The 26,503-nt window shown below is 33.0% G+C and overlaps 4 protein-coding genes and 1 pseudogene across 5 annotated transcripts; 3 read left to right on the plus strand and 2 right to left on the minus strand.

The window, feature by feature from the left end:
* Nucleotides 1-1,307: 1,307 nt before the first annotated feature.
* On the plus strand, nt 1,308-3,828 carry LOC120128903 (myosin-binding protein 7-like). The gene is made up of 4 exons (XM_039146508.1): nt 1,308-1,467; nt 1,771-2,739; nt 2,830-3,354; nt 3,729-3,828. The coding sequence occupies exons 2-4, from the start codon at nt 1,948-1,950 to the stop codon at nt 3,774-3,776; spliced, it is 1,365 nt and encodes a 454-aa protein (XP_039002439.1). The 5' UTR covers nt 1,308-1,467; nt 1,771-1,947; the 3' UTR covers nt 3,777-3,828.
* Nucleotides 3,829-4,555: 727 nt separating this feature from the next.
* On the minus strand, nt 4,556-4,936 carry LOC120128641 (VQ motif-containing protein 8, chloroplastic-like). Its single transcript, XM_039146291.1, has one exon. It carries the CDS (start codon nt 4,934-4,936, stop codon nt 4,556-4,558), a length of 381 nt encoding a protein of 126 aa, XP_039002222.1.
* A 4,560-nt stretch (nt 4,937-9,496) lies between these two features.
* LOC120128902 lies at nt 9,497-12,134 on the plus strand (annotated as a pseudogene).
* A 347-nt stretch (nt 12,135-12,481) lies between these two features.
* LOC120128904 (prolycopene isomerase, chloroplastic-like) lies at nt 12,482-16,338 on the minus strand. Of its 2 annotated transcripts, none has more exons than XM_039146509.1 (13): nt 15,573-15,644; nt 15,214-15,414; nt 15,024-15,123; nt 14,848-14,930; nt 14,675-14,731; nt 14,443-14,595; nt 14,249-14,327; nt 14,007-14,155; nt 13,750-13,884; nt 13,480-13,599; nt 13,108-13,212; nt 12,892-13,000; nt 12,482-12,664 (listed from the first exon to the last, which is right to left on the minus strand). In XM_039146509.1, the coding sequence occupies exons 1-13, from the start codon at nt 15,642-15,644 to the stop codon at nt 12,591-12,593; spliced, it is 1,437 nt and encodes a 478-aa protein (XP_039002440.1). In that variant the 3' UTR covers nt 12,482-12,590. The 2 variants fall into 2 exon arrangements, 1 of the variants encoding a protein (XP_039002440.1); XR_005516671.1 differs by having other exon boundaries at nt 12,483-12,664; nt 13,108-13,216; nt 13,486-13,599; nt 15,592-16,338.
* A 5,023-nt stretch (nt 16,339-21,361) lies between these two features.
* LOC120128905 lies at nt 21,362-22,328 on the plus strand. The gene has a single exon (XM_039146510.1). The coding sequence runs from the start codon at nt 21,575-21,577 to the stop codon at nt 22,094-22,096; it is 522 nt and encodes a 173-aa protein (XP_039002441.1). The 5' UTR covers nt 21,362-21,574; the 3' UTR covers nt 22,097-22,328.
* Nucleotides 22,329-26,503: the final 4,175 nt, after the last annotated feature.

The raw sequence follows: 26,503 nt of genomic DNA on the forward strand, positions 1-26,503 counted from the left end.
TTCCTTCCAGAATATCCACCGGTTCCTCGTGACAATCTCATGAATAACCAGCTTCGATAGACTATCCTAATGCCAAAGGTCTGCTACCAGAACTATATCTGGAATGCACGGAACCACCTTGCCTTCCTTGAGTGAAGTAAAAGTCCTACCCGGTGACATATTCCTTGATCTTGGCTTTCGGCATTTGAAGCATGGGCTCTCTCGGTTTCTTAGAAGCGTCCAAACATCAAAAGAATTAGTGGCTTCCGGATAAATATCCATATGTTGAATATTTATCCTGCAAATCAGGAAACCAATCAGAAAGGGCATGGCACAGGACAGGCTTGGGTGGGTCATCTCCATTTTTTGTATATGAGAGTCAGCAGGACATCCATTGAAGTGAAAAGCTATTTTCAGGGAAGGTAGGCAGGCTTCTTAGAAGCAAGCTATTTTTTGAATATGAAATGCTTGTTTCCTCTACCTGCTGTCTGTCTCCAATTTGAGCTCTCTGCTGCTTATTCTAATGAATTATGCTCAGTGGGTTTGGGTTAATGACTAGAACTCTTGATTGTAAAGAATTTGGTTCTTATCAATGCTGTAAAGAACTCTTGAGTTTGGGTGAAACATTAAAAGCATTGCAGAGTGTTCAGCCGATGAGCTTATCAATGCTGCAAAGGGATCATCAAAGAGGTAAATTACTTGCATTACACCCTCGCATTTTATTATTTTAGTCACTACTTCATAGGCTATCCATTTTTTGTTTTCTAAACATGCAATGCTGTTTTGTTTGCCAAGTGGGCAAGTTTGTTTTTGTCGAGTATTATTGAAATGAAGAGTTCTGCTGATTGTGATTTAATGAAATTAGTTTATTTACAAAATGATCAAATATTATACAAAATAATTTATCATTAAAACAATATGTGTTGTTCAATATATAAAAGTTAATAATAGCAACAAATCAAACCACAGTTACTGAAATACTAAACAACTTAATAATATTAAAAGATTAAAATATAATAAAAATTAGAACGAATCAAAAGACAAGACTAAAAGACAACTGTAAAAAAGATATTATATTGATTTTTTTTTAATATATTTTAAGAAAAAAAGTATACAAGAGCTGATCTTTAGCGTCGTATCACCATTATTTTCCTAGATTTTTGTTGACTTGTTATTTGTTAATTAAAGAATAAAAATAATCTGACATGGCGATAGTTGATTGGATGGTGTAAGTATTTCCCATAGAATTCAATCAAAAACTCAGGTAGTTGTCGTTTATGGTCGACACGGAAATCGATAAACCTTAACGAAACTGAACAACAAACAACACTTTCCCACCCACCAAACAGACAAACATCCAACAAGGAAAGGTTAGGGCTTCCACTTTCTGATCTTCTTTTCAATTTTCCCTGTTCCCCCAAACACAATTGCAATGATTACCGGTTTTCGCTTGGGAAACCGTTTTCTGGCTATTGGGCTCGGTGTCAGGTGATTGGTTTTCTTTCAAATGACAAGTTTGATAAAATTAGAAACAAGACAGAGCTTGAATTTTCATCTCTAGATGTTTGTATTCGCGGGAAAATGCAATGACAAGTTTCATTTTCCCCTTCTCTCTGTTTCATAAAAAAAATCCTTTTCAATTAGATTTTCTGGAGAAAGTTTTAGTATTTGAATGTTAACTGAATTGTTTGTAAGGATTCCTGTAGAATTTATTTCTAAAAGGGAACTTTTTAATTGCATGCCTTTCATTAATTTTTTTCAGGAACTTTTCTTTGTGATTGATTTATCCAGGAGGAATTTATGTAGCTTGTGGGTCGAGTAAAAAGGAGGGCAAATATTCATTGGAGGATCCAAGACTCAAGAGAGAACTTTTATGAGTTCTTATATTTTCTTTAGATTGTTTATTTTATTTTATTTAATTGTCAGTAAATAATTAGATTGCTATAGTTTGAATGCATATATTGATAAATGGAGTCAAAAGTTTCTTCAGTTTCAATTCCAAGAGATTTGGTAAAATGCTGCGAGTGTGGTCATCCTTCTAGTACTTGGTTTCGGTCTGTGAAACGAAAATACGATGAGTTTGAGACAACAAACAGGTTTTCTGTTCCGGAGTTGGATCTTGACTCCAATGCTAAAGTCCAAATCGAGAATGAATGTGCTGCTTTACGGGAGACGGTTAGCAGCCAACAGGCTACAATACAGGAGTTGAATAGAGATTTGGAGGAAGAGAGAAATGCCTCATCATCGGCTGCTACTGAGGCCATGTCGATGATATTGAAGTTGCAGAGTGAGAAGGCGGAGCTCCAAATGGAGGCACGGCAATTCAAGAGTTATGCCGACGAGAAAATGGCACATGACCAGGAGGCCATAATGGTATTGGAGGATCTGTTGTTTAAGAGAGAGCAGACTATTCAAGCTCTTACATGCGAAGCTCAGGCTTACAAACATAGGATGTTGAGTTATGGGCTTACAGAGGAAGAGGTTGAAGGTGAGCCGGACGGGGAGTTTCACAACATGGCTGAGAACTTTGGTGATTCAGATGATTTCCTTCCATATGATTATCCACCTCCGAAGTGCAGTTTGAACGAGAATCCTGGTGATTATGTTGAAGATATCGAGAAATATTCATTTGTCGAGACCCCCCGAGAATACTTGAGAAATCTGGAACAAAGGATCTGCATAATGGAGAGGAATCTGAGCAGCAGTCATCTGAGTCATGGGGATGGATGTTACCCTGCAACAAAGAATGTTTCAGAGAAGGTAATAGTTGGTCAATCTCCTAGGCTACCAAGCATTCAAGGAGGCTTTCGGGTGATAGTTCAAATTCTTTTTTCTTTTTTTTTTTTGAAGGATGGTGATAGTTCAAATTCGTTCCTTCCTAAAGAGACCGGTTCAGAATTCATCGGTGATTCTCCCAGGTTCGATAATAGCTTCAAGAGGATGGAGTTCATTTCAGAAACGGACAAGATTTCCGGCTCGAGAAGAATGGATAATGCTTCGGAAATTGAAGATGATATGAGTGACAGAGTTTATACGATTGATTCAATCCATACCGGGGTGCCATATGAGGGAACCTCCAAGCCTATACCTGGAGTTGGAGATCGTGATGATTATGGATACAGTCAAAGGGATGCATTTGATCTGCCCGATGTTTGTGATCCCGATATAAAGAAGCTGTACGCGAGGCTTCAGGCCCTTGAGGCTGATAGGGAATCAATGAGACAAGCAATAATATCGATGCGAACTGAAAACGCACAGTTGGTATTATTGAAGGAAATAGCTCAACATTTGTGCAAGGAAATGTCACCTGAAAGACAAGTGACTGTGAGGAAGCCATCTATTCTTGAAAGCCTTCCATTCACTTCATTCTTCAAGGTAATCTTTGATTGAACAGAAGGTTGCGTTTTGAATATATTTTACACCATCTGGCTCTATTATTGACGTTCTCATGTCTGTATATTTTGTGAGGCCTTATTCTTGGAACTTTTCAATTTAGTTGGGGTTTTTTATTCGGTGCTCTCCAAATTGACTCTTCTTTTAGTTATAATGTTCTATATTACTGTTGAAATAGCTGGAATATACTATTATATTCATAAAGGTGTTCTGCAAGATGAGTTCCATGTTTTCAAAACTAATTGACATTAGAACTGCCTACCTATAGGATAGACTATGCAGAAATAAGTTGCATATTACATGAAGAATATCTGGTTCAATATTGACATCTCATCTTTGTGAAATTTTTCTTTCAGTGGATTATATCCTTATTTTACTGGAAACGGAATCGTCGAAGCAAGTAAGTAGTATACATGTTATGTAAATAGTTACTGTTGGACTTTACTATACTTTAAAACTAGCATAATTCATGTATAGGCTCCATTGGAGTAGCTTTTGGTATATTGCTCTACGTTCGTTCATTTTTAACATTTTTTAAAAAAGTTTTCTCACCATTGAATGAATACATTTTGCTGCGAACGCATGAATCCTATGATTTATGAGATTTTAGCTTAAGCTATGTTTTTATTGCTCTGGTTTCCGGTATATATCAGATTCTTGTATGATTTCGCTTCAAGTATCCTCTCCTTTTTCTTTTCTTTTCTCAGCAATGGTTAGTTCGCTAGAGTTATCGTTGTTAATCTCATTGATATTTCAAGTTATTTGATGACTTGATTTAGTTTTTTATTTAAATTTTAAAATTTTCATGATAATAAAATATTCACGATTATATTATTTTTAACAACAGTAATAATACCTAGTCAATGAATTTAGGTATTCGATAGTCATATAAAATTGGTTTTATTTGGTATTAATATTTGATTTAAAACGTCATGTAAATTGATTGTGATTGTTGTTTATTTTGATTTGATAGTGTCAAGTTTTTCTGCTTCATAATGGTTAGTTTTCAAGAAATAAATAATGTTTGATTATAATAATAATTTTAAAGGTTATATATATACTTATGTTTGATACTTGAATTTAATTTTATTCATAAAAATCAAATGATCTTATAGTATCATCTACAACAAGAACAAGATGAATATAGGATGGATAACAAACATGTTTGTAATGAATTATTTTCCTATACACAAGCTAAGAAATGCAGGGAAGTTGGAGACATTCCAAGGACTTGATCATCACCATCGAACAAAGTGTCCCACTTACTCATCTTCTTCATCGATTCATCATCCTCTATGGGAGACATCAATGCCGATGACGGCTTGTTCGTCGAGTCCTTCCCGGTAAGGCGCTGCACAACGTTCATGAACTCGTCCGGACTTACGTGGATAATCTTGGGTGAGCTGAGATAGATTACAAGGGGTTTAATAGCCTTGGAAATTCGGTTCGGATTACCATGTGATGATTTCTTGATGCCGCCTAGTCTTAAAGCTGAAGGCCTTGAACCTTGCAGTTTTCTTCCGCTACTGGAGTTGTTCTTGGTTTCACGACTTTCACTACCCATTAGAAAAGATTTTTGAGAGTGAATTGAGGTTTTAAGCTTAATTAGTGACCAACCATGTGTGTGTATATATACATATACCGCAGCAAGAAAGAGTCAATGCCTGCTTGGGTAGAGACAGAACTGGGTATGGGTCTGGGTTTTGAATATATCTCTGCTGTGTTTTGGTAGAATCTGCCGGCTACATTTTCAAAGACTTGGAACAGCAAGGGGAGTTAAGACAGATTCAGTCAAGACAAAGTCTTTTTTTTTTCCATCCAATCCTTAATTCCAAGAATGTCAAACCAGATTTTTTTAATGTATAAAATAAATGAAAAAAAATGCCAAACCAACTATCCTTCACAATTAACTAACCTTGACCTTATGTTCTGGGAAATTAAGGGCAGATTACGTGTTAGTCACCAAATTATCTCGTGGTTTCGTTTTTACCATTCAATTATTTTTTTAAAAATTATACTTGACTTTATATTTTAGTCTCATTTTGATCACGCGCTGTTAAAAATTGATGGTGGTGTTAACGTGTCATCATAAAATAATATCACATTATCATTGAAAATTTTTAAAAATTTGTCAAGTCAATAGTTCTATTAATTTTTTAATGGCGGGTGATCAAAACATAACTAAAACGTAAGTTTAGATATGGTTTTGAAAATTTTTAAAAATTTGTCAAGTCAATAGTTCTAAAACGTTATAAAAAGAGTAATTTTTTGAACATATTTTTATAGCATTCATTTTGGATTTAATCAATCGATGAGTCGAATATTAGTGATTATAAAAAGATAAAAAAAAATATTCTATCATATACATTATATATTAAATGTTTGATTGAGTTAGTGTCACCAATCGACCTCTCAACACAGTTGTGAAGTTACAGAAACTCTGTTATTTTATATGATTGTAACTATTATTAAATGCAAGTTGTTTTTTCTTAAAAAATATTTTCTCCTGATTACATCATATTATTAATATTAAAAACCGCCAGTAATACTGATCTATTGGATGGTAAAACCCTATGAATCAGTCATCCGATGGCTGCATGGAAATCGATTTGTTTTTGGCAATAATAATTAAACGCATGCACATGCAATGGACGTCTTCTAATATATCTTCAAAGGTCTAAATTACCTAGCTTAAATCACGGTTTCCTTTTGCACTTGCCGGTACGGCACTGTCAGACTGACCCTAAACGGTAAAATTATTGTCTAGTCCCCTTAAAAGTTGTAACATTCTAAATCAGTATAAGATTTAATGAATCATTTGCTTCCTAAACTATATTAATATTCAATTTAAATTATTTTGACACAACTGAACCCTCTGAATCTTTTAATTTTACATCGATCTTCCCAACACAAAATTTCTAGTTTCACCCTCGTACCGAAATTACTAACAAGTACATGTAGGCGTGTGGTAGAGTCTCTTGTAGAGGTATAAATGGGCTAGATTAGGCCGAATTCAACAAGGCCCATGTTTAGCCTCACATGTAATATATGAATTCAAAATTTTATTTAAGTTTATCTATTAATAAAATTATTCTTTATTATCCAAGTTTAGTTGTATTATTACTTTAAAAATACATCATTTAATATTTATAATTTTTATATATTTTTATTTTGTTAAAAAAATCTACATAAATAATTTAATATATTTTAAAATTTTCATTTTAATATAATTTTCATACTATTCAAATTACATAATATACAAAAAGTAAAGATAAATAACATTTTTTTGAATTAATCATTTTAGAAAATGAAAAACCTTTTCTCTTTTCTTCTTCTGTCACTCTTAGAACCGACTTATTTCCCTCATTTTAAAAGAACTGAATCATCAATTAAATCTCTTCATTTGTCACTATTTGAATCACAATGAATCGTAATCTTACTCGTTGTCCATCAATAATATGTCTACACAATATCATAGAAAACTAAAATAAAAAATTCATATATAAAAGACGAGAAATAAACCTAAAAGTCTTTGCTAACCTAAATATCGAAACATAAAAGAAAACAATCAATATATGTGAAGTAATAACAAATACACGTAATTAAAAATAAATGTAAGATTTTATGTTAGAGGATTAAACTTATAAAATTTTAAAGAATAAAAATAAATTATCAAAAAAATATATAATATAAAATAAAATATAAAAATATCTTAAAGTTTTAGGAGAACGACTGTCTCACATATCCCAATAGTCCATCTATGTACATTAGTAATTTAGGGTTGTTTAAAAATATTCGACCAGAATAACCCGACCTGATTATCTGGCTACTCGATTCAAAACTATCAGGTACTCAAAATAAAAAGATCTGAATTTACGGGTTGGATACCTGACCCACTTTTTTTTCGAATTTCCGGGTCGGGCTCGAGTCAAAAAAATTATCTTTAAACCTGATACCGACTACCCGGTACCTGATATATATATATATTATTTTAATAAATAAAAAATGCTCTCTCGTTTTTGCATCTCTCTCACAGTCTCGCTTTAACTGATACCCGACTACCTTGTTGCCTCATTCGTCTTCACCATTCAATTACTCTCACCAGTCACCACCATCACTCACAAACAGCCAGCTCAAAGATAAATATCTTCAATTACCAACTTAATCATTTAAAAAAGATAGATTCTTGATCCAGCTCACTATAATAGAGGCGAGAGGGGGAGAGAGAGGGAGAAGAAAAGGCGAGAGAAGAGGAACAATTCGAGGTGGAGATGAAGGCGGATCTTTCGACATAAACTATAATCCCTACTATAGAAGAAGTCAGTTAGCAAGTCATGAAGGCGATAGAAGCAAAAAGAGCGGGGATTTTGGAAATGATAAGAGATTCAAAGTTTGTGTTGATAGGGTTAGCAAGCGTATTCATAGAAGATCACTATGGGAGGCTTTCAGGGCATATGGGGAGATTGGCGATGTCTACATAGCTTACTGGAATAAAAAAAGATCTGAGAGAACGACCTTCACTTTTATCAGATATAATTTAGAGGCAGGCATGCTGATGGCGATTGAAAAAGACAATAACCATAAGATGGACGGTTTCTTCATCGCTGTATCGAAGGCTAAATATGTTGATGGGGAGGGAGGTAACCGTCTAAAAAGTCTTCAAAAGATAACATGAAAGAACAAAGTGGGAGAGAATTTAAGGTTTCCTACAGGTTGAAGGATGTCATCAAAGGAAGTAGATTTACTAGAGTAATTTTAGAGAAAACGCCACACTGTGCAAACTCGATCATTTGATGGTCTCCCCTAAAATCTTTCAGATGTTCCCTAACCTGGTGCTCGAGGCTCTGCTTAAATCAATTTCAGACCAAAACCCTATCCTTGCCAAAGATTCTGATCGGGACCTAGACCCTTCAACTTTTTTTAACCATTGGTTGGATGATTTGAATTTCAATGGTATGATAAAGGGTAATCTCTCTTCACTTCAAGGCTCAGGGATTGGAAATCTTCTCAAGGGTTCAAAAGTGGCCATCAAAGAATGATTACCAAAAGAAAGAAGTTTGAGTCTGAAAGGCAAAATTAAAGAAACTGAAGAGAAAATAAATGGCTTGGAGCTGCAGATCCATGAGGATGGTCCAAATGATGCGCTGCAGTCTGAAATATAATTGCTAAGATCTTCCTTGTGCGATTTTTTAAGAAAAGAGGAAAGAGAACGGAAACAAAAGTCCAGAAATCAATGGATTGTAGAAGGTGATGGAAACACTGGCTTTTTTCACTTGATGGCCTCGGATAGAAGAAATAAAAATTTGATAAGTAGGCTTAAGGTGGATTGATGACGTGCAAGGCATTAGAGATTTAGTTATAAAACATTTCCCAGAAATCAATGGATTCTGGAAGTTGATAGAAACACTGGCTTTTTTCACATGATGGCCTCGGATAGAAGAAATAAAAACTGGATAAGTAGGCTTAAGGTGGCTTGATGACGTGCAAGGCATTAGAGATTTAGTTATAAAATTCCATTTGCTTCTTGAATTTTGTATCTATTATAAATGAAAGGCTTAATAAATATACACACTAAAGCCCTATCTAAATGTATATATACACTAAACCCCTATCTAAATGTGTGTGCACGCGTTAAGATCCACTTATATTATATAAAAAAAATTTAGTTTTATACACTTTTAGGATTATTGGATTGAGGGAAATCAAATACTGAGAATAACTCCTTGTTTTTTTTTCCAGTGAAGAACTCATTTTGTACCGTTAATCTCAACTTTTAATTTCTCTCATTCAATGATCTTAAAAATGTGTAAAACTAAAAGAGTTGGATCCTACCCCTATATATATATATTTGATTAATCTTAGTTAAATACAAGATAATATATGTTCAAATAACATTCTCAACCATTTTCATATTGAACGCTTATATCCTTGATATTTATGGTATTTAAACTCGGGACCTCAAAGAATAATAACAATTTTTTTACCGCTGAAGTCACTTCGTTCGTGCTATATATGTATATATATGTATGGAATGGAATATATGTGGTACTTGAACTTCTTATAAACATAAATATAGCACATGTTAAGAAATATGTGATTATCAGCAAATCTTATTAGATATTAATCAGTGAATTATGAGTGGTATCATGTTATCAGTTATCTGGATTTCTTAAGCAAATAATAAATTGCAGCTGAAGATATTGAAGCTGGAACTTGCAAGCCAAAATTTCAAACAGAGCCTACTTTGCCAATTTATTTGAAGGTAACGGTTTTTAAACGTGAAGATATCCCAGTATTCGCTCCCAATAGCATTTTCAGGTCTTGAAATCTGTGTTTGTTAGTAACCCATCTATTTGGACAGGCAAAGGATGGAGAATTGTTATATTGTTTTGGATTCGAGTATGTGTCCGGCATAGATTATTTTATTTTTATATACATATTTTAAGAAGTTTTCAAGTGTTAATAAAGGTTGTTTTATTTGAATCCTGAAAATCTGCAGTTCACAGATGTGACTTACAAGGTGATTATCAAAGGAATGACAAGTAGTGTAGAGAAGGATATATTGTATGGAATCTCAGGTTCAGTAAACCCCGGAGTTCTTGCACTTATGGGACCTTCAGGCAGTGGGAAGACCACACTTCTTAATCTACTCGGCGGCAGATTAACTCAGTCGACGATAGGCGGCTCGATTTCGTATAACGACCAGCCTTACTCCAAGTTTCTTAAAAGCAGGTAAGAATGTAAAACTTCATGCTTCGGTGAATTGGACGTGTCAAATTATAAGAATTGGAATAATATTAGTCGTATTCACGACAGGATTGGATTCGTGACTCAAGATGATGTCTTGTTTCCTCACCTTACGGTGAAAGAAACATTGACATATGCAGCTCTTCTGCGACTGCCGCCGGCGTTGACGAGACAGGAGAAGGAAAAACGAGCCTTAGATGTCATTTATGAGCTAGGCTTGGATAGGTACTTCATCTCAGCTTTCTCCGATACGCTTTGCTTTTTCGAGTCTCTAAACTTGTTCTTGCAATTGTGACACACATAGATGCCAGGACACGATGATCGGCAGCTCGTTCGTCCGCGGCATGTCAGGCGGGGAGAGGAAACGAGTTTGTATCGAGATCATAATCAACCCTTCCCTTCTGTTCCTCGATGAACCGACCTCCGGTTTGGATTCCACAACAGCTTTAAGGACAGTTCAAACATTACAGGACATAGCTGAGGTTTGATATCTCAAGCCAAACCTGTAATTCGAAATTCGAAAATGTTTTGTAATTTATTTTGCACACTTATCTGCAGGCCGGGAAGACTGTGATAACAACGATCCACCAGCCATGAAGTAGACTCTTTCACAAATTCGATAAGTTGATTCTCTTAGGGAAAGGCAGTTTGTTGTACTTCGGGAAAGCTTCGGAAGCAATGGTTTATTTCTCGTCTATAGGATGCTCACCTCTAATTTCCATGAATCCAGCAGAGTTTCTGCTCGACCTCGCAAATGGGAACCTTAATGATATCTCCGTGCCCTCGGAACTAGAAGACAAAGTTCAAATGGAGAATTCTGAAACCGAAACGCGAAACGGGAAGCCACCACCGGAGGTTGTCCACGAGGTAAAATACTTCCCATTTCCATGGCTAATTTCGACGTCGAAAACAGTAATATGCTTAATGGTCCTTTCATTTGAAAGCAGTACCTTGTGGAAGCCTACGAGTCAAGATTTACAGAAAACGAGAAGAAAATTATGGCTCCTCTTCCCTTAGACGAAGAACTAAAACTGAAAGTGTCGTCTTCGAAACGGCAGTGGGGAGCGAGCTGGTGGCAACAATACTGCATGTTGTTCATCAGAGGGATCAAAGAAAGAATGCATGATTATTTCAGCTGGTTGAGAATCACTCAAGTTCTTTCCACAGCAGTCATCTTGGGATTACTATGGTGGCAATCAGATAGTAAAACCAATTAAGGCCGTCAAGATCAGGTAAATTTTTTATCATCTGTTTCGCCATTAGAGGCCATCAAGATTTGTTTTTCCGAATCGAATACACTAACAATATAACCTGGAGAAACTTGCAGGCGGGACTGCTGTTTTTCATCGCTGTTTTCTGGGGTTTCTTCCCTGTTTTCACAGCAATCTTCACATTCCCTCAAGAAAGAGCAATGCTTAACAAAGAAGAGCAGCAGACATGTATAGATCGAGTGCTTACTTCTTAGCTCGAACCACAAGCGACCTTCCGCTCGATCTTATATTACCAGTGCTTTCCATTTTAGTAGTTTATTTCATGGCTGGCCTGAGACTGAGTGCTGATGCCTTCTTCCTCAGCATGGTTACAGTCTTCCTCTGCATCGTTGCTGCTCAGGTTCGCCCCATCAGCAATTGATAGTTCAAAAGATACCTTTAATGTGTAATATCAACCATGGAATATGGCTGCTTTTGCAGGGTCTTGGACTAGCAATTGGAGCCTCTTTAATGGACTTAAAGAGAGCCACCACACTGGCTTCAGTTACTGTGATGACCTTCATGCTGGCTGGTGGCTATTTTGTAGAGGTAGGCTAACAAATCTTATCAACAACAATGAACAGCTTCATGTAATCCGAAGTCAAAGTTTGTCCGACCATTCATTTTTGTTCGAGTATTCGTGTTTGAAATTCACTTTCGATTTTGCAGAGAGTGCCGGTGTTCATATCCTGGATTCGGTATGTCTTTTAACTATCACACTTATAAGCTTCTTCTAAAGGTTCAATACCAGGACATGGTGCCGTCTCTTGGCATACTTGTCTTTGCGGAAGATGAATACGTGTTCCCGAGCTTAAAGATGATTTACTTCGCTCAAATTATGGTTTTGGTCCTTTTTCTATTCTAAAATTTGATATTTATTCTCTGTATTTTCATTCCATGTGATCTGTCCAACTTTTTATAATGTTGTCTGTTTGTTCAAATTGTTTAAGTGCTGACATGGAAATTTAGATAACATTTTCAAGCATTCAGTTGAAATGTAAAGTTTTATTAAATCAAGTTACTTGATCAAAATTTTCTCAAAAAAGAAAATGAAACTTTAAGCATTCGACTAACATGTTATCTTTTTCTACAAATATTTTTGTCCAACTTCCTGTAAGAGAAAAAAACAACAAAATATTTCTATGAACCTCCAATCGGCCGGCTAGTGATGCTTGCCAAGCAGATGTTGGTTTTACGGGTTGTATCTCCAGGTATGTTACCTTAAGCCAATGTCCTTAACCAACCAAGCAATCGAAGAAGAGCGGCGTCTAGTATGGGAGACTTCTTCTCAAGCCCTTAAAAAAGAAAGAAAAAAGAACTATGTACGACAACCAGGAGGGCAGAAACATCCATAGCCAAAGCAGTTGACATGAAAATAACGAAGTATTCTAGTTGGATGATTGCCCCCACGTTCAAGCAACATGGACTTATATTAAATTCTCACTTCCTATGCGTTCTTTTCTAATTCAAATTGACAATAATGCTATCTTTGTACTAGTTTAGGAAAAAAGAGACATCTAACCGATATCAGCAGCAACCCGATGAGCACACATTACGCCCGAAAAAGCGACCGCTATAACACCTTGTCCAGGAAAGCAGCTATCTCCGACACAATAAAGACCACTAATACCCTGCGAGTTATCATTGCATGTACATCTCAAACCAGCAGCACAGCTTAAAAGAGTGTTAAAATTACCTAATTCATAAAAAGCCAAGCGGAGTTCACTGTGGGACTCACTGTTGTATTAAATGGCATTCCTAATAAGCCCTTGGGAATTTGACGAGGCATCGGTCCGTAAATTCCCATGTCACGAGCCAAGAACTGTCTGTGTCTTTGGGGTCCCTACCTATAAGCGATTTTCAAAAGATTTCATAACTGTAGAATCAAAATTGTTAGGACAGTATGGTCGCATTTACTCTATGCAGAGTGTTTACTTGTGTACAAACCGAGAAGTTGGTTTTGTTCAGTTCACGATGGAACCCATTTTCCATTTTTTTATAAGAATGTTACTCTGGTCTTCAACATCTTACTGTTTTTTCTTCCTTTTTTAAAAATAAATAAATAACCATGTAACAGCCACATTGGCATAAAGTATTATAAATATAAAGCATATACCTCCTTAAAAACAATGGACGATTTAAGCCCCGGAAATAGTATCTTTTCTAACCTCCCAATGATTTCCTCTGCAATTAGCTCCTTTTTCGCCTCATAGTCCTTTGGAGAAAGTCCCTAGTACGACCAAAATAATAATATTTATAAAATGATTCAATAAGCCAAAACATATTATATAAAAAGAATCCGTAACATAACTGAAAAATAGGCAGTCGGGATAATGGACATGGGAAGATCTTCTAGATTAAATATATGGCCTGAACTTACCTTCCAATCTTCTAGAGGAGAAGTTGTAAGTATGTGTAGAATATGACGGCCTTTTGGAGCTAACGATGAATCGAGAACAGTTGGAATGCTTAAAAAGATACTCCCATATGGTTCCTCTAATCTTGTCCACTCATCCTTGTCGTATAGAGAAACAAATATGTAATGAAGCAATTAGTTAACTACTAAGAAAATCTATACTCATCAGTTTCGTGTCTGAGAGAGTTGGTTCGAAGGAAGCCAATTAGAAACGAAAATACCTCGAGCATGAAATGATGACAATCAGTATCAGGAGGCAGAACATCGGCCTTAACACCCATGCGAATTGAAAGGAATGATGGAGCCTTTACATAAACTTTCTGGAAATTTTCTTCTTCTTTTGGAAGGCTTTCTCCTTTTAACAGCTTCCCTGAGAGACCACACGGATTACAATTCAGTTATTCAAAAATACAGCTGAAAAACCCAGTACACGGAACGTAACTAGTTCTTTCCTAACACTAACCAAAGGTATCCCATCGAGTAGCATTCGATATTATGGTTTGGGCAAAAAACTCCCTTCCATCTGACAGTTTCACTCCAACCTACAAAAGTCGATCCGAAATACAGTTCTGTAAGCAATAAATAACATTTTACAACATGTAGATCCATCATTGATTTAGGCATCGAACTGAATTTCAGAACTAAGAATGAACTTACAGCTTTCCCTTGATCAAGTATGATGTTAGTCACATTTGCCTTGTAAAGTATTTCACTACCCTGATCGATCAGTCCTTCGGCCAAAGACGTTGCGATTCCACCAACACCACCAACAGGGTAATTAATTCCTCCAAAATGGCTGTCACATAGAACCTGGCACAATCTACAGATGAGAGACGCGATAATAAGAGAGACAAGACAAAAGTTGCCAAAAACTAATCGAACAGCTTACCATGCCTGCATTGATCATTGGTGTCCGCAAAGCATTAACCGTGCTCACTATGAAACACTGCGGGAATACTTCAGCATTAGTAGAAAAACCTTGAAATAAATACTATCTCGGACTCTAATACTCATTTTCCCTTCTCTTTTTTTAGGAATACAAAGATTATTTTTGTCACACACCTCAGCATCTATGAAAGACAGTAAGTTGGGATCCTTAATGTACTTTCGAGCAATATCTCCGGCATTTTGGGGCAAATAATAAGCTGTAGACAAAGAGGGGCCATCATTTCGATCGCTATGAAACTATTTATGTTTAAAATTACACATCAAGTAATTAAATGTTTCGCAGTCCTTACCAAGCGTCAAACATTCAAGAGGCTTCCGAAAGAACTGTCCAAAAAGGTATATTGGTTCCTCGAGTGACTTCAATTGCAACGAGTTCAAAGCATTGAAGATCTAGCCAAATACACATACAAGTGCTAAAAGTGAGTAATGTATAACTATAGAAAACCACAGTAAGTAACAGTCACCACAATCCGAACAGACCTTCCAACATTCGCCATAAAATTTAAGGATCCCTTCCTTCTCATGTGGAAACTTACTCGTGAGTTCGGCGATAAATTCACTGTATTCTCTATGTACTATAACCAAAAGTTTATTTGGTAGATGGAAATGAACCGTAGTCGGATCAGGAATCACCTCCCGCCCAACCGCGGCCAGTGCTTGAGTTATCAAATTGAGATTCCCCTGCCAAAAATCAAACCACACATCAACCCAGGAAAACTAAAAGCCATGGCAACTTCAAACATGCTTAAACACAATAAGTTACTCAAATTACATAATCCACTTCAAATGCATGAAAAAACTAAACATGAACTAATCCGAACCTGAGGCTAAACAAACACAGATGAGAAAGAAAGCAACCTTATCACTGAATCCAAACATGACAGAAGACCCAACATCAAAAGTATATCCATCTCTTTGGTAAAACCCAGAACTCCCACCAGGAATCATATATTTCTCCAATACCAGAACATTGGCTCCTTTAACAGCCAACTGTGTAGCTGCAACAAGCCCTCCAATTCCAGACCCTATAATAATTGCATCATATTTACTCCCCCTATTCGCTCCTTCCTTTCCCTCTATCTCCACCACACTGTCTACGCTCAACATCGATTTCAACCTCGTCCTGGTGTCTTTTCTCCTGTGACTAATATGAAAGTTTCCGAATTTGACACCACCAATCTTGTTACCTTTTAATCGTGAGCATTTCGATGGATTCCAGGACAAAAATCCGGACTTATATTTTGTAGGGAACTGGATGGGTTTGATAACAACCTAAGTTAATGTTTCTAGACCTCTGTTTCAAGGAAATAAAGAGTTTGAAATCAGCTGAGATGATGAAAGTTTAGCACTTTCCCACCATTAAAGACCAAAAGCTTGAGAACGGAGAAGGTAGCAAGCAGTGAGCTTTGGGATTAGGGGAAATGGGTATAGAGAATTTTGAAGTGGGTTAATGAAATGTTCCAGGGAGTTTGAGTGGCGGTGAGTGAAGAGGTAATGAACCCCAAGTCGGGTTTTTGTGACGGATGGTGGTATCCACATGATGATGAAGGCTTGATGCAGGGCCGCCTATTAGGGGCGTACGGGATGGCAATTTCACATCCGACGGGTTCTGAGCACTCCGATTCGATTGGATCGAATTTTTTTTTAAAAAAAATTAGATTCCGATCAGGTCGGATAAGATTTTTGTAAGGGGTGAAGTCTGATTGACTTCGAGTAGAGGGTTAAAAAAATTTGGCCTGATTAGACTTGAGAATAATAATTTTATTAAAAAATTTATTATTATTTTAATTAAATTCTTAGTTTATATCGGATCTAATCCAATTTATACTCTAAAAAAATTAGATTGAATTGTACTCGGATGGATGATATATATTTTTTGGGTTAGGCATATGATATAAAATTTTCGATTCAGATGATTATGGGTGGATGTGAATATTTTCGGGTGAGATTGGGTTGACCAAAAATCTAATCTTAACCTGACCCGTTACCATTACTAGGTGCAACCCTACCAGCCAGGCTCTTTATTTTTTTATAAGATTCCTAATTTTTTATTATATTTTTATTTTATAATTAAATTTTATAATTATAATTTTTATCTTTATAATTGAGGTTTTAAATTTTCATAATCCTAACCTTTTAATTTTATAATAGAGATTTTCAATTTTTAAGCCTATTTTTTATATTTATAATTAATGATCTAAAATTTTTAATTATACTTTTTACTTTTATAATTTAGTTCATGATTTTTTAATTTTATTTTATACCTTTATAATTGAGGTTTTAATTTTTTTTTAATATTTTTTTACGTATATAATTAAGTCTTTGATTTTTTTCAATCTCATTTTTTACTTATATAATTTAAGCTCTTAATTTTTTTCAATTTCACTTTTTACTTTTAAAATTGAGATCTCTAATTTTTTAATCTCATTTTTTTATTTTATAATTAAAGTCCCTAATATTTTCAATAATAATTTCTACTTTTATAATTTAAACATTAATTTAATATTTTTCTACTTTTAATTAATATAATATTAAATTAATTTGATGGATGCAAAAATTTGACACTTTTTTCGTGGACATGTAAGAATCTGACAAAAGTGAGTGTTAGTTGCGCAATAACTAAAATTGAAGTAGATGCTAATATTCTAATGTAGCATTAAATGCAATTCACTTAGGTGGCATTTGGTTCGTTGAAATGTTTATGAGGGAATTGGAATCTGTGAAGGAATTAGAATCTGTCAGGAATTAGAATTCAATTTCATATTATGTTTGGTTGGCAGGAAATGGAATTAGAATCTAATTTCATATTTTGTTTGATTCGCATACATATTAGATGAATTTGATTTCAGTAATGTAAAATGACAGAATTGTCCTTATTGTTTTTTTACTTTATTTTAGTTTGTTTTACAACTTACATGTAGTAATATATTATAAAAAATTAAAAAAATATTAAATTTTTATTTTATTGATTGATTACTCATTTCAATAAATTTTAAAAATCATGCTAATAAACATCATAAGTTAAAATCGTCGCAATTAAAATATGTTAATAAGTTATCAAAAGATAGAACAATATTTTGATACATTCCAATCGAAGTATGTTAATTAGTTACCAAAAAATATACCAAAAACTATTTTTATTCAATATATGAATTAGAAACCCGACCCGACACGACACAAACTAATAAAAAACTATTTTTATTCAATAAAAATATTGACTTAATTGAAAAAGATTATATATAAAGGGGTATTATTGTAATTATTCCTAAATATATACGGTAAAATTATATATTTTTTTCAGGTCGGTCTGGTTTTTTTCACCCTAAACCCGAACCCGACCCGACCCGAATATCACACTTAAAAAAACCCGACCCGACCCGAATATCACACTTAAAAAAACCCGACTCGACCTGAATATCACACTTAAAAACCCGACCCGACCCGAATAAAATAAAGTTTCACCCGACCCGACCCGACCCGAATATATGAATTAGAAATCTGATCCGACCCTAAATAATAAAAAAATATTTTTATTCAATAAAAAACAGTGATTTAATTAAAATATATATATATAAAGATGGGCATTATTGTAATTATTCTTAAATATATAAGGTAAAATTATATATATTTTTGGGTCGGATATTTTTCACCCTAAACCCGAATTCGACCCAACTTGAATATCACACTTAAAAAAACCGACCCGACCTGACCAAAATAAAGTTTCATCGACCCGACCCGACCCGAAATAATAAAAAAATATTTTTATTCAATATATGAATAAGTTATCAAAAGATTGATGAGGGTAGTATGATCAAATTTCAATTCCCTCCAACAAGGGAATTGAATTACATCCATTCATTTGATAGAAAGTTGAAGCCATGAGGCATTCCAATTCCCTTCGAAAACTTGAATCAAACATGAAAAAGTGATGAAATTATATTCTACTCCCAATTCCAAGGAATTTCATCAAACCAAACTCTACCTGTGTGTGTTTCAAATTGCTCGATGCCTATTGGTATTTTTGCCTGCTTTTGGCAGCAATTAGACAGTTAACCCTACAAGTATTTCTTATGAAATTTAATTCTTTTTTCTTTTTAAGAATATCTCCTGTTGGATATAAAAATTGTTATATTTCATTTATTTATATGTTTTTATCTTAATTATTTAAATATCTTTCAAAAAAATATTTTTATATCAAGTCTTATTTTTATTTTAGCATCTCATTATATTCCATAATATATAAAAGTTTAGATACCAAAACAGTAAAAATAATAGTTTAGCTACTAAATGTATAGTTTACCATTAATTTTTTCACCCCTAATAGGTCTAGGGATGGAAATGTAAACTCTACCCAAATCCGACCCGAAAATTATATATTCTCCATCCAACTCAATCCGACCCAAAAATATATATCATCCACTATACTCTTATTCAATCCGAATTTTTAAAGTATAAATTTAACTAGATCCCGTATAAAATAAAGAATTAATTAAACAAATAATAATTTTAAAAAAATTATATTATTATTACCGGGTTAAATTGAATCGGTTAGAATTTTTTACTCTCCACTTAACTTAACCTGTCCGACATCACCCCTCAACAAATTTGACCAAACCTAAATTATTTTAAAGAAATTTGATCTTAAACCCGTCAGAATTAAGTTAAATTATTATACCTAAATAGGGACCATCACTAGGGAGAATGTTACGTGTACCAACGATGTCGTGTTTGGAAACAATGTAATAGGCATAGGGGGATAAGTTCTATGCAAAATTCGTTTCATCATTGACTTTTACCTAACGCGCGTGGTAAGTTCTCCCACCTAAATGGACTAAATTGGATCCCACCACTACAGCTTAGTTACCCTTCATCTAGAATCTTAATAAAGTTACACAATTCTAATTTTTATTAATTAATTAATTAAAGTGCGACAACTATACCTGATATCTAATCTAATTATTTTTAATTTGGATTATATAAATTAGCGGTTTAAATTCTTTTCTCTGTCAACCCGATTTGCTAGTCGGAAATCCACGACTTTTCGTTCACATGAATATATTAGAAAACGGTTATTAATTTATTAACGAATTATTCCAACTTTACCAAATTATTTATTAGTAAATCAAAGAGGGCGGCTACTGGAGTAAACCCAAAGACAAAATGAAAATTTACAGTTTCTTTTAAATAATAAAAAAACAAATATTTAAATTTCTAGAAGATCTTATAATAAATAATCATTTGTGGATATAAAGTTAGGGAAGCACGTCATTTTGGAAAAACTTTGATGGCCACTTAATACTGAATTATACAAGTTCACGTCGCATGTTAAATTTTCTACTTATTTATTTTTCAATGACTTGTTAGTAAATTATTTTTTTATAAATTTATTATATGAATCAGACAACCTATTGAAAAAATTATTATATGTTAGTAAATTAATGAAGTTTTAAAATAGGGAATTTAAATTTTAGATATAAAAAATTATAATTTAACAAAATTTAACTTGATTGAGGAAAATGATTTTTTTACTTTATTCAGTATAAAAAAGATTGTCTCGACGTGATTTAACTTGTAATTTTGAAATTTTAAATTTTTTATTAAAATTTGAGTTATAAAATAAGACTTGAATAACTCAAAATTTTTAAAAATTAATAGATTTATTTTCGAGCTTGAGTCTAGACCCTCAACTCTCATGACATATATATATCACAAGTAAAAAATATAAAGAAAATATATGTGTACATAGTATATAACTATAGAAAGTTGTTTAAATTAAAATTAATTAATATAATAATTATTATAAAATCTAAATAAAAATCAAATAATTTAATTCAACTTAAAAATAAAAAAGGTTGATAAAGGCGAGTCGTAATGTATGCACAAATCAGTTTGGGGAACAAAACTGTTGAAACACCCAAAAGGCCAAAACGTTTGGGTTATAAGAAGAAGAGAATTCAAAGCTTCACATTTCCACTTTGGTTTTGTTTTAGTCGTCTCCCGCCCTCATCTCTACTCTACAATATCTTTATCTTTACTTTAAAAATGAAACAATAATTTATCTAAAGCACTATCTCTACATTACTATCAACTCTACTTTATTCACAATATTTAAATATTATAATATTAATTTTGTAAATATAAAATAAAACATATACATTTCTAATAAATGTCAAGATAAAAAAACATAAATAAAACATTCATAAATAATATTGAAAAAATACAAATAAATAAAAATATTACAATTCATAATAATAATTCAAAAAACATAGGTTACATAATTATATAATTTTATCTATTTTATAATTTAATCTACTTGAATTTTAAAAAATCAAAAAAATTACAAAAAAAACTACAACAAACATAAAATCATATTTTCTATGTTTTTTTGTTTGTTGTAGGGTTTATGTTTCAAAAAATTAATATATTTATTTATCTAATTTTAATGTATTTTTATCTATTTTGTAATTTAATTTTCTTGAATATAAAAAAATCAGAAAATTACAAAAAAAGAATTGTAACGCACCTATAATATCAGGCTAGATGTGACGTGTACCGTACCAAATCGTGATATTAAAGACGCACATTAGCGATGGGCTGGAGAAAAATATTATCTCCAAAGTGAGAAATTCTCCAGACTAAAGATACATTGGAGATGCCCTTCTGCCTTCTCTTTCTCTGTTTCTGATTTTCGTTACCCATTTCTGCTCATCTGTTTTTGCTGTGTTTTCTTTTGGCCTTTCCAGATTACCACGTCTGTTTCACTCTTTGGGATTTCTGTTGAAAAACATCATCATTCAACGAGGAGCAAAACAATATCGAATCAAAGTTACCCTTTTATTTAATGTCTCATCGGATAATCCTCAGGACGCCGACCGGTACCGTCTACCAGCAGCAGCCGCAACCGCTGCTGCAAAGCCATTTCACGTCTTTCTCCGGCGTTAACGATGGAAGCCATAGAAGCGGTCAGACGAAGATTGCGAACTTCGGGGAATTTTGTGGGGGGACGACTGCCGATTGCGCGGCTGTTTGTTGTTGTTGCCCTTGTGGTTTGGCCAACCTTCTGGTTTTAGTGATTTATAAAGTCCCGGCAGGGCTGTGCCGCCTGAAAAGGCGGAGGATGTTGCGGAAGAAAGGGTTGTTTCAACCGAGGAACGGTTGTGGTTGTGAAGAGGGCGAATCGAGTGATGGGTCCATGGTTTGTATTAAAGATATCTTGTTGGATATGAAGGTCTCGGAGGAAGACGATAAAGCTTTGTTTAAGCTTGAAAAAGAGATGTGGGAAAAATTTCATGGTACTGGGTTTTGGCGAAGTCCTTCCCAAAGAGAGAAAGACCCACACACCATTAAACATTCTGCAAATTAAAATAAAAAGTTATCGAGGACGAAATTCAAAAATACCAGCGTTTGAAGCCATGAACGAGTTTTCTTTAATTCTCTTTAAGGGGGGGTCATTTTATTCACAGGAGCAGGGCAATGAAGAAACATAATGCAATGGGAAGCATATCCAAAAGACCAAAACAATGTAATATATAACACTGTTCCAAATCACTGTACCCAATACTATTTATTTATTAATGAGATTTGTTTTTTTGAAATTTTATTTTTAAGTTCCATTTGGAGTGATTACTAGAGATACAAACGGTAATATTTTACGTCAAGTAAAGTAATAATTCCAGTAAATAATAGAACCTAAGAACAAGTAAGAGAAAAAAAAATCAAATTCTTTATAATAAAAGAAAATAAAATAAAAATTAAGAAGGAAATAAAATATTTTTCTCGAGAAGAAACCTTATTGAATTATGAGATATGAAAAACTGAGAGGATTGCTCAATATTTATAGAGAAATTTCGAGAGAGTTTTACTCAAATTAAAATTCTTTTAATATCTAAATTTAAACATATAATAATATCTTTTAAATTTAAAATATTAAACATAAGAGTTTTACTCCAACCAAGCTCTTTTAATATTTAGATTTAAACAAATAAAAATATATTCTAAATTTAAAATATTAAACCTGAGAGTTTTATTCAAACCAAAACTCTTTTAATATCTAAATTTAAACATATAATAATATCTTTTAAATTTAAATATTAAACATATATTTCCTCTTTTATTATTCAAATTAAATAAATATTATTTTAATTTGCAATATTTAAAAGTAATATAAATTTATTGTAAATATTAAATCCATAATTTACCCTTTTTTCCAACATTTTATTAGTTGAAATAAGTATGGTAATTTAACCTAAAATCGACAAGTTTTGATTTGACCAGATCTAACATGGTCAATTTTTTTATTAAAAATTAGATTCGGCTTGAATTTTTTAAGAGGTGAAGTCGGATCAGATCGAATGAAGGGTGAAAAAACTCCGACTCAAGCCAATTCAAGGATAATAATATAATTTCTTCAAAATTTTTATTATTTTTAGTTAAATCCTTATTTTATAGCAGGTCGGTCGGGTCAGAGTGAAATGGAAGGTATATATTTTTTTAGTTAGATGGAAGATATATAATTTTCGGGTCGGATCGAATTCCATTGGAAGATACATATTTTCGAATTGAGCCAAATTGACAAAAAATCTTATCCTAATCTAATATGTTACCATCCCTAAGTTGAAATGATATCATTCTCATCACTTTCTTAGATATTTATCATTTTTTTTGTGAACTAAGATATAAGCTAAAGAAAGTTAAGCCCATGGTTTTCAGAACAGGACCGGTTAGCGAACCGATCACCGGTTCATTGGTTCAACCGGTTGAACCGGTCCGACCGGTCGAAAGGACCGGACGACGTCATAATTATTTAAAAAATTAAATAAAAATACCAAAAATATTTAATAAAAATTAATTTTTTATATCACAAGTCATATTCAAAGCAAGTCATAACATATATAAGTTAAAAACCATAAAATCAAGTGAAACAAAATTATTCAAATTAACTACAACATAATATTTAAGGTAAAACATATTAAATAATAAATATAATTATATAACTATAATTAAAAAATAAATTTTGGGTTAAAAAATCATAACAAAATGATATTGTTTGGTTTAATTTTTTAAAAAAAAAACAATCCCACATGGCTAAGAAACATAGAAGAGCATCCCAAAAGTCTAAAGAGTAAAAATATGAGAACAAAACAATCTCACATGGCTAAGAAACATAGAAGCGCATCACAACTAACTTCTATAAATAATAGAGGTAATTTGACATTCAAAATCATGGAGACTTTTGGTGAGCATTGAGTGGACTATTCTTTCACTTCAATCAAGCTCGAATTTTAGGCTTCAATCGAGCTTCTAAATTTTTTTGAGTTCAGCTTTTTTGAGTTCAAGTTTCAATATTATATTTCAAGTTTGAGTTGAATTTGATAATTTTTAGCTTGTGAGTTTGAGTTGAGTTGAGTTTACTTTTAAAGTTTTCAAGTTCAAGTCGAGCTCAGCAATACTTGAGTTTGACTTGGCTCGTTTAACAAACGACGTTGTTTGGTTTAATTTTTTTAAACAAAAAAAACAAAAATCCCGATTTTTTTTTCCGGTTTTTTTCGGTTTTCAGCCGGTCCGATTCGAACGGTTCAGCGGTTCTGACCGGTTCACTAATAGCGGTTCAACCGATTTAGATTGAATCGGACTAAGCAACGGTTCCCGGTTGAACCGACCGATCTGATCCGATTTTCAAAACAGAGGTTAAGCCTCTACTGCCAAAGTGCAACCAACAACTACCTGTTGAACTAAATCGACCACTTCCAGTGGTGGAGTGAAGAATACCATGTGAACCTCACTTCTTGTTGCGGCAATCTTTGCTAGTCTATCTGCCACCTTATTTGCAATCCGGTTTATATGTTGCAAAGTAATATTCCAATCTCGGTTTATCAACTCACTAACATAGTCTATAAGGGTAAAGATCGAGCCTCTCTTAGAGTTTTCCTTTAGCATCCGGACAACCTCCAAACTATCCGCTTCCACCATGACTTGCCTCTCCCCTAGATTCCAAGCATGAGAAATACCTTCATAGATACCCCATAACTTTGCTTCAACTATAGAACATATTCCGATCGTCTTAGAGAATCCAAGCATCCAACCACCATTCGAGGATCGAATAGCACCCCATATGAAGCAAATATGTTTCCTATGTTACGGGACCCATCAATATTAACCTTACACCAATTAAGAGGATGAGAATGCCAAGAATCAGACATAATAGTTTTTTATATTAATCTATTTGTTACATGTTTTTAATTATATATATAATTATTTTGTTTATAATTTTATTACATGTTTTTATTTTAAATTAATTTAATATTTGAATGGTGTTTTAATATTTATTAATATTGTACTTATTATTCAAAAAAATAATGTATTTATTATCTTTAATATTACTTCTTAAACATATTATCTAAACATTTTTTTAAATATAATTGAAAATATTTTATTGGAATAATGTGAATCTAATTTAAGTTTGAGTTTTTACATGAGAGTCTAACTTGCAAGTTAATAATAATAAAATTATCAAAAGTTAAATTTATTTCAATTTGGTTCAACAATACACATGTTAAAACTAAAAAATTTAAGATTTCTTAATCCAAAATAATAATAGGGCAAACTATACCGATAACCACTTAACTATAGCCCCTTTTCATTTCGACCACCGTTTTTGTCAATCAAACCACTCAACTATTTAAATGCATATAATCAGACCACTAGTTGTTAACAGTTAACATAAGTGCTAATGTGGTAATTAATAAAATTGATATAATTTACATTTAGTGCTTATTACTTACACAGTCTATCAAATTGATCATAATTTTAAATCATTCAATATAATTAATCTTCTAATTATATGATGACATGTGTCACGATATTATTGAAGGGCTTTTATTAATTTAATTTAAATATTTTGCCTCCAATCAGATGGTGACATGTGGCACCATCTGATGGAAGAAAAATAAATTGAAACAACATTGTCTTTGAAAGGGGAAGGGGGAATCAAACCTAAGACTCCTTGGATGATAAGCAACAACATTAACCTGCTCCAAGACTAATTTTTGGTATAATGATTACATCAACTAATATTTATCTTATAATATAATGAAGGCTAGAACAATGAAAATAGAAGCAACACTAAAACTACTCGATCCAATCTGATATAAATTATTAGTTTATTCTTCTATATCTATATTTGAATCGGGCTAGATTTAATGAAAAAGTTATCGTTTTAACTATTTAAATTATAATAATTAATTATAAATGTATTATTTTAATTATTTTAAAGTATTAACACATTCGAATCAAGGCGAGGCTGAGTTTAAGGTAAGAAATCACTGACCCAACCCCAACCGATATAAATTACTAGTTTACCTTTTTTATATATTCAAAACGGATCGAGTTTAAGGTAAAAATATATTATTTTAACCATTTAAAACATAATAAATAATTATAAGTATATTATTTTAACTATTTTAAAATATTAATTTATTCGAATTAAGTTAGGGCGAGTCAAATATAAACAATATATTTTCTGGGTGGGTCGGGTTGAATATAAACAATATATTTTAAAATATTAATTCATTCGAATCAAGTCGTTTTCGTGTTGCTTCTATTTTCATTGTATTAACCTTCATTATATTATAATATAAATATTAGTTGATGTAAACATTATACCAAAAATTAATCTTGGAGCAGTGGTTAAGGCTGTTACTTATCATCCAAGAAGTCTAAGGTTTGATTCTATCTTCCCACCAAGGACAATGTTTTTTCAATTTATTTTCCT

This window comes from Hibiscus syriacus, unplaced genomic scaffold (genome assembly GCF_006381635.1).
Source record: "Hibiscus syriacus cultivar Baekdansim isolate YM2019G1 unplaced genomic scaffold, ASM638163v2 tig00110482_pilon, whole genome shotgun sequence".
NCBI lineage: Eukaryota > Viridiplantae > Streptophyta > Magnoliopsida > Malvales > Malvaceae > Hibiscus > Hibiscus syriacus.